Below are 11672 nucleotides of genomic sequence, written 5' to 3' on the forward strand. Positions count from 1 at the left end.
AAGGTGAGAAACTCATCCATCAACTTGAAATCAAGACAACAGCTTTGTTATCTCACACAGATTGACACTCAGTTTACGCAAAACACTGCAGTGAGATTTCAGTTTGTTTTATTGCTCCGTATTCTTAAGAAGAACCCAGATAGGCACTTTGGCACTAAATGATTCCACACCACAGTAAGGAGAATCTCCGGCATCTTGCCCCTCATCATTTTCAGGACTTGATTTTTTAGGCCACTGGTGTGGCTAGACCTTTGATCTAGCTACATAGGTACTTTATTAGCCTTCATATAACAGTGTAGTTGCCTGGGGTAAATTATTTCATGCAAATATTAAAGGTGCCTGACCTCACAGTGCGGAGGGTGCCATGATACTAAGAGTGCTTGCTCTGAATAATTCATTTTTCATCACCTGATTTTATGCATGTACAAAATAATTGAATAATCACTGAAACCTCTGATAAATGATTTTTTTAAACTGAATGACTGTGCTGCTTGTAAGACTGGTCAGGTTTTTTGAGCACTTGGACTGGGAGGGAGGAAGCATTTTATCTTCGCAAAAAAACATTCAGAGTCGGCTGTGTAAATGGGCCTTGCATGCTGCTGGTGTTGGTTTAAGGCATGTTAAACCCTGACACCCCCCCCCCCGACATGAAGGCAGCTTGTTAGATTTGCTACTCCTTCCTTCCTCTTTTGGTAGGTTGCTCATATTCATATAGCCTGAAATCTTACTGAAATTGAAAAGCGGTAACTGAGCAACAGGAAATCCATCCTTCTTAACATCTGAGTGGTGAAATACTTTGTTGCTGATACAAATGGTTTCAAAATAATGATAAAACTTGATTTTACTTTCATCTTTCACACGGTCAATTCCTCCCTATATGCATTTTCGGGAAAGCGTTTCATTTTAATGCTGGGATTTGCTCTTCTCAGCTAAAATCAAGTTGGCTGACTTTGAAAGGGGAGGTGGATGCCAGAACTAACTCTCCAGATCTGGATACTCAGTCACTCCCACAAAGTCCTGGAACCGACAGAGAGCTTCAGCGTTTGCACAGTAACGCAAACAGTACCTACTTACGTAAGTACTGGAAGTTCCCACCCCCTTCGTATCTGGTAAAGTAAATTGACGGAGACCTGATTAACACAATCAAAAGAGTCATGTGGCACATTAACGACTGGCACATTTATAATTGCTTGTTGCTCAAGCCCACTTCATCAGTTCCATGAAGTGAAATCATAAGAAAATTGTAAGGTGGGAGTTGAATAGCAATGAGATACAAAAATATATGACCAGTGGGCACATCTTTAACCTTTTACTGAAGCAGGTTGGTGACAGTTACTGAGATTATTGCATTAACACAGCTGTAGTGGGGCAGGGAGTTTTTCACCAGAAACAGCTGTATTTAACTTACAAGTGATGGCATTGAACTTCAGCTGTTTCACCTGTATTCACAGTCACTTCAAAAAGTGCAATGGAAAGCACATCGTGGGAGGTTTCAGATCGCCCATCAACATTCAGCCAAAGACATAGGGCGTGAGACTTAGGAGGGTCTGTATGGCAGCCCTCTGCAACCTGGTGCCTTCAAGCTTTTGTTGGAGTAGAACTCGCGTAATCACTGAGATTGATGGGGATTGGAGTCCAAAATATCTAGAAGGCACCTGGGTGGTCTGTAAAAAGACAGCTGAAAGCTGTATATTTTATTGAGGCATTGGCTCAAACTAATGCGTTGGCACTGGAACAGCCACCATATATTGCATTAATACTGGCAGAGAAGGCACAGTGTTTGCACACCCTTAACCACCCGTTTATCGATAGATGGATCCATTTAAACATAGAAGAATAATGACTAGTGATCCATGAAAGCAAGTGTCCAAAAACTTCCGGCCACTTAACTAATAGCATTTTCAAGATTTGCCAACATTTCCTAAAATATTTCATTGCAAAGTGTCTTACTGCAAAGTAAAGATAGAATGAACACTTGTCCCTGTTATACATATTTATAAATCTGTGCTATCCATATTGCACCCCCACCCCAATATATAAAGCAGGCATAACTCCTATAGTTTGCCCCACTGATCATTCAAGCCATTGCATTTTCTACTAGGTGCAACTTCTGGGCCAACCTCAGGGGCAGCCCCACATAGAGCATATTACAGTAGTCCATCTGGGAGGTTACTAGCACATGTGGCAACAGTAGTAAGGCTATCCTGGTCCACAAATGGCCATAGTGTCTTCCCAGCCTAAACTAGGCACTTCTCAACACAGAAGTCACCAGGGGCTCTAATGACAAAGATGGATCCAAAAGCACCCAACACTATGAACTGCTCCTTCTGAGTTATTGGTAAAGCTTGCAGAAGACACCAAGGGTGCTGCAGGGTCTGTCCTGGGCCTCTTCTTCTTCATTGTCTTTATAAGTGACATGGATGAAGGAATTGAGGGGATGGTCATCCAATTTGCAGATGGCTCCAAACTGGGCAGGGTAGCCAATGCTGCAGAAAACAGAATCAGGATTCAATATGACCTTAACAATTTGGAGAATTGGGCCCTTAAATCAAGCCAGAACCATTCCAGCAGCCCTGTGACAAGAGCTATAGCGGGAACCATTCTGAATCCCATAATAGCATTATTTTGCCAATATAGTCTTGTGGACTTTGGTCCAGTTGTTCAAAGTGTTTACCTAAAATGCAACTAAATTCTAGTTCCAATGAAAGTATTTTTCTGGGTGTTTTTTTAAAAAATAAAAAATAAATGTTGTGTTTACATATTTTTGCAGCATGCCATCTAGCTCCCATAAAATCCCAAATGATCTGCAGAGAAGCTCTTGCCATCAAAACATTCTGGGTACAACCCAGAGAGAATTAGTTAAGTCCCGCTGAAACTAATTTGGCAATCTGATTCTACCCTTGTTTATTCAGAAGTGAGTCATATAGAATTAAAATGTGCACAGGATATCACAGCCCAACAAGACAAGAGCAAGAACCCACCAACAACATACAAATTAATATGGCTAACTTGACCCAACAACCCCCCTCCCCACATGCAAACCAACCATTCCCTGGGCCCCCAGCCAGTGGCGTAGCATGGGGGTGCAGGGGGGGCCGGCCGCACCAGGCGCAACATCTGGGGGTTAGGGTTAGGGGTGCAAATCCACGGGTTAGGGGGCGCAAATCCATGGGTTAGGGGGCGCAAATCCATGGGTTAGGGGGTGCAAATTACTTGCCTTGCCCTGGGTGCTGACAACCCACGCTACGCCACTGCCCCCAGCAACCTCTCTCACTACCTAGGAAATATAATAAAGGAATAGAAAAAGAACCTACCCAAGTGACGCTGACATAAAAACCCCACATACACACCAAGTATTACTATCCCTCTTCCCCCCTTCTTCTTCCTCAACTTTATTCTGTATACAACACTAATGCTTCACTTCAAATGCAAAAAAGATACTTAAACCTGGAAAAAGATACAAGCCATGTACTTTGGTAAACCAATAAAATCTTCAATTATTATTTTTTAATGTGCACAGGATCCTAGCTGTAATCACACTGTTCAGCACTTAAAGTCTTAGCTCTAGGTGCTTCTGGAATGAGAGGCCTCAATGCTCACTGACGGCTGCTTTCTCTTCTCTGTTGCATCTGGAATTGTATCTATACCCACTGAAATCTGACATTTTCTTTAACACGCACGATGAGTTACTTTTGATTCTGGACACTTCTCTGTATTGAAATACTGTTCGGTGTTTCCTTTAGCCTTAGAAATTGCATTCAGTTCTAAATCTTCACAGCTGAACCAGTTGTACCACTTGTCTTCTCTGAGCCACTCATACCTCATTATTTTCTTGTGGAGGGAGGGGGTCTGTCTCATCTCACTGCCAGAGGCCAGAGCAGATTACAATATAAACACACCCACAAAATTTCCAAGCAAGAATTAGATTAAATTAATGCATGTGAAAGCTTCAAAGTGCATCAAAAATTTATTTTGTTTAACTGACTGGCCATCAATCGCCAACCCATATGGAAAGGTTTTTCTATACTTCTAAATGTGCCTAACCTAGAACATCAAAGGGAGTATCTGGAAAATGCCACATGACTCCAAAATGTTCTGTAGAAGTTGAGGCACTCTGCAGAGACTGGCGGGGTTTTTTTGATCCCTGCTCCTTCCCTCATTTCTGAGTATAATACAGACATTTTATGGAAATTCAGCCCTCAATTTCAGACTAGAAGAAGTCTAATGGGTATAATTCTTATATCTGCTCATCCTTCATGAAATATGTTAGCTTGTTGTCCTATAAAATAATGTATAACATAAAAGCAGCTGCATTTATTCATAGAAACTCAAGCGTGGATGTGGCAGATTCTGCCTCCATTTTGATACATTTGGCGAGACCTGTCTATTTTCTACTGTACAACTTAAAATTATTAGGCAACCTCTTGCTTATTGAGGTATGCATATATCAGACAATGCATTTTTAAAAAATATACCTTCTGTCTCTTTTGTAGGATTTCCATATTCCAAATCTGCTTCTCTTCCTGACTATGGAAAGAATGGGTTACACCATGTAGGTAGACATAAAAATGTCTTAAGTGCAAATACAATGTCGTATGTGATTAGGCTGATGAACCATCTAGCTCCCTGTGCTTGCGCCAGGTCAGGCTATATCAGGTTAGCCTGATCTGGCATAAGGGGTGAGTAATCTATGGCATGAGGGCAGATTCAGCCTTTTGCTGATTTTCATCTGGCCCCTTGAAGGCGTGGGTTGGGCCAACTGACAGTTGATGGGGGGGCAGGGGCTCTAGACTTCTTTTTAAAATTGTGTATTCAGGATTCTTTGTGTTCCTGGCAGTGCTCAAATGTGCTCTAGCATTCAAGTTCATTTATGACTCTAAAACTTTTAGGATGGTCACATGCCAAAAGTAGCAATGCCTCAAAAGTTCCACACTAGAAATATTCCTGTTGTTGTTTTTTTACTGTCACCTTTGATGCCCTTTGCCACCACGGCAATGTGCCAAATTGAAGTCAGTTCTTCAGTGAAGCCACTCACACATACGCTTCCTGGTGATGACATTTTTGTGAAACTGAGCACAGCAATCACAGCCTGTTAAGAGTGAGAGTATAGTGCTGGCACGGTGGCACAGCGCAAACATTCTGTGCTTAAATAAAAAGTGTGGGGAAGGAGACAAAATTCCTGCAGGCCTGATCTTTTTTCCAGTTCCAGTGGCTTTGCTTGTGTGAGCAGGGTGAGGGTCCACTGCTGGAAAAGGCAGTGGTGGGAACATGGAGGGAACGTAAACAGTGGCCTGGGAGGAGCATAGCTGTCAACGTTTCCCTTTTTTAAGGGAAATTCCCTTATTCCGAATAGGATTCCTCGCAAGAAAAGGGAAAAGTTGACAACTATGGGGAGGAGTCAAAGGAGGACAGCACAGTTCAAAGTTGCAAGAGTATTGAAGAACATTTATGTATCAGGAGGGGAAATCAGTACAAATCTGCATTAAAAATGTTTGTTGTTGCATATGCCTGCAATAAGACATGTGTCTGGAGAGGCCCTGGATCTGCTTTTGCAGAAAGGGCCAGCTGTCAGGTGGCTTGATCACAACTTTCAGAGCTGTCCTCAGGTGGGAAATGTGATTTTTACTTCTGTATGGCACTCAGTTGATTTTTTTCTGTGGGTAAATATTTTTGGCTACCAGCTCCATAGACTTCTGTTCCTCTTTAAGGCTATCTCCAAACAGATGTATTCTCCCACTACTCCTTTCTCTGTTTCTCTCTCAACTTGGGGGAAAGGGTTAAACAGCCCTCCCCATTTGACGTGGTACCACCATGGCTGATTATTTTCTTTTTTAAGAACATAGAGACACTTTAAATCTGATGAATGCATTTATCATGATGCATAATATGTAAATTTGACATTGTTTCTTTAAAGGAAGGAAAATAATCACCCCACTAAAATTCTTAAGCAGAATTACAGGCAGCAACCGTTTGACGTCTGACTGTGTGACCGGAAAAGGGGGCGGGAGCATAACGGGGCAGCGCAAGCTTATGTGCGCTCCACCGTCACACACAGTGACCTGGAACGCAACCCCCTCGCAAATCGGAGGTTGCCTGTACTTATGAGAAAACATTAGAATAGGCTCTCCTTCAAGCTAAATGTAAAAATAAAACGAGAAAGTGAAATGAATTGCATTATCTTAAATGTGAGCTTGACATTAATAAAAGTAAATAATGGAGCATTACTTCAGTAAGATGATTAACAGTGTAATCATATTTATGACTACTTAGAATTAAGCCCTTTTAAGCTCAGTGGGACTTACTCTTAGCTAAGTGTGTATAAGATGCAACCTGATAGCTTTGTTACTTCAGTGAAATAATTAATGACAGGCCCCTTTGGACAGAATTGCTAGAGATATTTCACACAACCGTTGTCAAGAAAAAAAAAAGAAAAAAAAGAAAAAGAAACAAACAAGAAAAGACAGCACCTTCAAATACAAGGTTTGAACCACACCTAGTTTCAGTAATAAAGCTACACGATAATTCGTATGCCTAAAGAATTCCAAACTAAAAATTGGCTTTAGTAAAATCGCTATTGTTTTTATGGTGGTTATAGATATTTATAGACCACTTCAAAAAGTTTCACCATATCCATATCCATTTGCATGTTGCAGCTGATTTGTCACATTCCCATCACAGGTAAAGTGTTATATTAAAGAGTGCATGCTATAGATGGCATTTTTCTGCATTATACTTTATTATTTATTGAATTAATTTACAAAACACCGTTTTTCTTTCTGTCCTAGGCTGCAGATATGGCCCACTATGACACTGACCAGGATTCTACTTGGGGAAAGAGAGGTATATCCCAAAACTCTCCCATTTCTGCCTTTCAAAAGAGGGAGGGATCCCAAACCGCTGTTCTCTGTATGAGTTGTGCTAAGACTGCATAACCTTCAGGCACTCACCAGAACTGAGCAATTGGCAACCTCAGAACTCTCTCTGCATACCACTAATAACAATCAAACTTCAGGCTGCTTTGCACAATGTAGAATGGATTTCATATTTAATGCATTTGCATCAGTGCAGGAGTTGCAAACTTAGCATCAAATTACCAGCATAATTGCTTTTACGACGAATAATCTTAATGTTTGGGTCAGAGAGGTCAGTGGAGTGTGCAGCTATAGTGATTTCACAACCTCAGGGATGGTTGAGATTTCACTGATTTTCAGCTGGTGGGTTGGGACCTGCTACTGAATTGCAGTCTGACCCAACGGACACACAGATGAAAGCTAAAAATGAGGAAGTGGGTCTCCAAATTACTTCTTCAGCTAAAACCCAGTCCCAGGTCTAAAAGGTTGAAAACTACTGGATCAGGCATTAGGGCCATCATGTGAGCATCACACAAACCCCCTCTTCTAGGTGGTAATACTGAATGTGTTTGAGCCCACCCTTTCCCATTTGTACAAAACATGCCAACATAACAGCCATTAAGGATATGTTAGTGTTGTTATATGAAGTGCCTGCACTAAATATATATTACTTGTTGATGCATATGATAAGGAGCGCTATATCATCATCATCATCATCATCATCATCATCTTATTACTTGCCTTTCACCCTAAGGTCCCAGGGTAGGTTACAACAACTAAAACAATTTTTTTTTTTAAAAAAAGTTTAAAACATAATCACAAAACCATCTCACGAGTCTTTCGCATTCAATGAGTATTGCATAAAGAAGAGGAGGGAGTTCCACAGTTTAGGGTCTGCCACAGAGACTGCCACTGCCACCTAAGCTTCTGAGCATGGCAGATCACCAAAAGGCCCCCCTCTGCCAATCTTAACACCTGAGGGGTCCTTGGGAAGGACGCAATATTTCAGGTATTTGGGGCCTATGACATTCAGGGCCTTAAACACCAACATGAGCGTCTTGACCAGTACAACTGTTTCAAAACAGGGGTTGGGGTTATGTGTGATCTGAGGGGAACCCCAGCTGGTAACTTGGCCACTGTATTTTGGAGCTTGCAGCTTCTACGTGGTCTGACTCTACACAGTAAACTGTCGACAGGGAGAAGTTGATGGGTGTAGGGAAGAGGATATATTTAATACTCTGCGGACCCACGTGTGGGTTAGCTAACAAACGAAAAACAGCTAGTGCCTACTTTTAAAAACAACGGGACTAGTACATAAAGAGCCTCGGTAGCAGAGTTTAAATCTTATCATTAGGCAAATTAATGAAACATAGGAATAGGCTATTCAACCTCTTCTACCCTCCTCCGTGAAATAGACCACACTCTGAAGTAAGTTTAAAAATGCTTTACTTGCTTAATCCAAGGTCACAGCCACACACTTTTTCTTTATGCAACAGCAATAAAATACAGGAAAATGTTCTTGGGTAGAAAAATGCAGCAAAGCAGCCGCTGACACATGTCTGAGGCAGAGAGCTAACTTGAGGCATGTCTGCCTCCATTGCTTGCAGTGTGAGAGGGATGGAGGGAGAGAAATAGGAACAGGAAACAAGCCTTCGCTCTCAGGACAAGGAGGGGGCGTGACATCACTGAGCCTACTCTAGTGATCTAGAAATCTGTGGTCCTTAACCCCTTCATATACTAACTAGCATATATGCATTGTTACGTTTGACTGCTAAAATCTCCCACAGAAATAATACTTGAACCAGTTCTCAAAATGTAGTATATAAGCAACAGCCAGTTCTGCTCTAACCTGCGTTTTTCCCCCCTGTCTCTTGCAGAATACAAGGTAAGGGTTGCTGTTGACAACACTTAGAGAATGTTGAGAATCAGCCCTTCTTAACAAGGTTCAGTATATTCCTTTTTTCTCCTTTAGTCCTTTTGAAATCAAATACATCAAATATAGATACAAATATGTTCCATTTGCATTTTTAAAAATTTCCACAAGGGATGCATCTTTCTAGTGTCACACTTTCTCTTTGCATTAGGTCTATCCATATGAAACACTTATTGTAACAAACAGAGTTCGAGTGAAGCTACCAAAGGATGTAGACAGAACTAGGCTGGAGGTAAGGAATGCATTTACTTATTTATTTATTTTTAAATTGTATGTGTTGGAATTTCCTGAGCAGATGTGGCATTTGGAAGGTGAGTGGCACAGAAAGTAGCAAGTTAGTGATTGCTAGATCCAGAGTTGAAGGACTCTTCTAGTTGGGTTAGGGAAAGAGGTTCCTCCCCTTCTGGAGCAACCAAAGTTGTCCCTGCCTCTGGATTAAGGGAAGGGGTCTTCTCCTAAGCGGTCTAGAATATCCTCCATAAGTCATGTGGAACAGGAACACTTGGTAAGTATTTTCCTGTTCCAAATACCATGGGGTAATGGAGGCCATGGACAGGCTTTGAGCCTCCACACTTGGTGTTTTATTATTTTATTTTCTGATCCTGATTGGTATCTACCTGTCCTTCTGTTTACTTGCTTTGTCTTTTTATGGCTTACTGTATTTTCATTCTGATTGTTGGTTACTTTGAGTGCTGTGGGCAGAAAGATGCAATACAAATTTAATAGAGAAGTATTTTCTTTGACATTTTAATGTATGATTTTGGGGCTAATGGTTTCTGAAATATGTTGTGAATTTGATTCAAAACTTCACATTTTTATTTCTAGCACAATACATGCATAAAAGTAAGGATTTTTTTTACTGCTTTTTCTTTCTTTTCTTCTTCAAGCGTCACCTGTCCCCTGAACAGTTCCAGGAAGTCTTCGAAATGAGCATTGAACAATTTGAACGACTTGCACTTTGGAAAAGAAATGAGCTAAAGAAAAAAGCTCTGCTTTTCTAGCCTCCCGTAGACAAACTGAAATGTGCTTAATGAAAACAAACTGCACTCTTGCCACAGCTTATCATCTGCACCTGCTGTTGACCCTTTGTCTAGCTTCATTGTGTTAGGGGTAGGGACAGAAAATGGGAGAGAGAGAAAACATGGCATTTGCATGACCCAGAGGAATATCTCAGTAGCTACTGGGTCTTCAAAAGTATATAACAAGCCTTGCTTTAAATTAATGATTGCTTTAGCTGTTGCCTGTTGCAAAAAAAAAAGTAATTTTAAATAAGAAGGAAATGTGTAGTTTTGACAAAAAAATCGGCTACTGTTTTGTTTCTACATTTTGCACTAGTGAGCAAAACCTGTACAAAATCAAAATATGCTGATGAAAAAACTTCCCCAAGAGGGTAAAAAATGTGCTACTTTGAAGCAAATGTGATAAAGGCCAAAGAAAAGCATGTCAGAAAGTCACTCTTGCCAATGTTTGTGTGTGACATCTTTTTAGGAATAAAAGCAAACCTATAATAAAGCACTTTAAGTCTCATTCTCTCACTTAAATACAATCTACTGTTCCACATGTAAAGTAGCAAATGAAAAATAGCTATCCATCTTTTATTTTAGTAAAGACAGATTGTGATGTACATGTGTTCAGAGTACCATTCACAGTTCAACATGCAACCTATTTTAGATGAAGTACTTGATTTAAAATGCCTGAACCATTTATTTCAGTGGGACAAAGTTCTAACTACTTTGGGTTTACCCAGCTGGAGATCATGTAGTAATTCAACTTTCACATCACAAAAATGCGTAAATTCTTGTGTGTCATAAGGCTGTGCAATTCTGACTGTATTTCTATTTTTTCTACATTTCACATACAAAGAATGTGTAACTAATATTGATTCTATGCACACAGTGGTTGTCCATATTAAAAATATTGTTTTGTAACTCACATGTTATATGGTTTGTTACTCCACTGTTCACCTCTCTTAAGGAGGTGCTGCTATAGAGAGAAGTAAATAGAAAATTCAGTTCACATGTGGCGTCATTAAAAAAAAAATCTATCAATAATATAGAACCATTTGTCTGTGTTTGCATGCACCTGTGCAAAGAAACTTCTGCCATGATATCCTGGGTTAGTCAGCTTCCTCTTCTCTGTCTTAAGATTCTCACCAGATGCAGTCACATCTGGTTATACCTACCAGCAAATTCCTCACCTCCAGCTTTGCTTACTGCCTAACCCAGTGGTTTTCAACCAGTGTGCCGTGGCACCCTGGGGTGCCTTGAGAAAGAATGATAGTTGGTCAAGGGAGCCATGGACTCAAAAAAGGTTGAAAACCTCTGGCCTAACCGGATGAAGCATTTTGGAGATGTTGGAAGCTTGCACAATATTTTGTGACATTTTCGTTGGCTTCATAAAGGTTTTGGTCTAATATGATTTTTTAATAAATGAACTACAGTGGTACCTCGGGTTAAGTACTTAATTCGTTCCAGAGGTCTGTTCTTAACCTGAAGCACCACTTTAGCTAATGGGGCCTCCTGCTACCACTGCGCCACTGGAGCACAATTTCTGTTCTCATCCTGAAGCAAAGTTCTTAACCAGAGGTAATATTTCTGGGTTAGCGGAGTCTGTAACCTGAAGTGCATGTAACCTGAAGCGTATGTAACCCGAGGTGCCACTGTAATCCTGTGGGTCATCAGGTTTTTTTACTATGTTTACAATGGGAGTTTTAGCCCCTTGTTAGCATGCCATTTGTATTTTGTTTCAACAGCGAATTGCCCTCATTCTGCTACAGATTACTTCTGGACCATACCTATTAATATTCAAGCCACTAATTGAAAAAACTTGATAGAAGTTTGCTCATCTCAGAGAGCAAAATAACTCTACATGAAATGGCTGCTGTTTTG

At 40.7% G+C, this 11672-nt stretch overlaps 1 protein-coding gene across 7 annotated transcripts in view; it reads left to right on the forward strand.

Annotated features, from left to right (window-relative positions):
- Positions 1–10299, forward strand: part of ABLIM2 (actin binding LIM protein family member 2) — a 55458-nt gene extending 45159 nt beyond the window's left edge. For 6 of the 7 annotated variants that reach the window (XR_014160225.1, XR_014160226.1, XR_014160227.1 and 3 more), the window contains 6 exons: positions 930–1074; positions 4494–4552; positions 6786–6840; positions 8729–8794; positions 8936–9016; positions 9672–10299. Coding sequence is in view for 1 of the 7 variants with exons in the window: in XM_081876295.1 (XP_081732421.1) it covers positions 930–1074; positions 4494–4552; positions 6786–6840; positions 8729–8736; positions 8936–9016; positions 9672–9785 (462 nt within the window). In the remaining 6 variants the exon portion in view is untranslated. The remainder of the gene's footprint in view (positions 1–929; positions 1075–4493; positions 4553–6785; positions 6841–8728; positions 8795–8935; positions 9017–9671) is intronic. The other variant, XM_081876295.1, reaches the window with a different exon arrangement.
- The last annotated feature ends 1373 nt before the right edge of the window (positions 10300–11672 follow it).

The sequence above is a fragment of the Podarcis erhardii genome (genome assembly GCF_964252035.2).
Source record: "Podarcis erhardii genome assembly, chromosome: 9".
Lineage (NCBI taxonomy): Eukaryota > Metazoa > Chordata > Lepidosauria > Squamata > Lacertidae > Podarcis > Podarcis erhardii.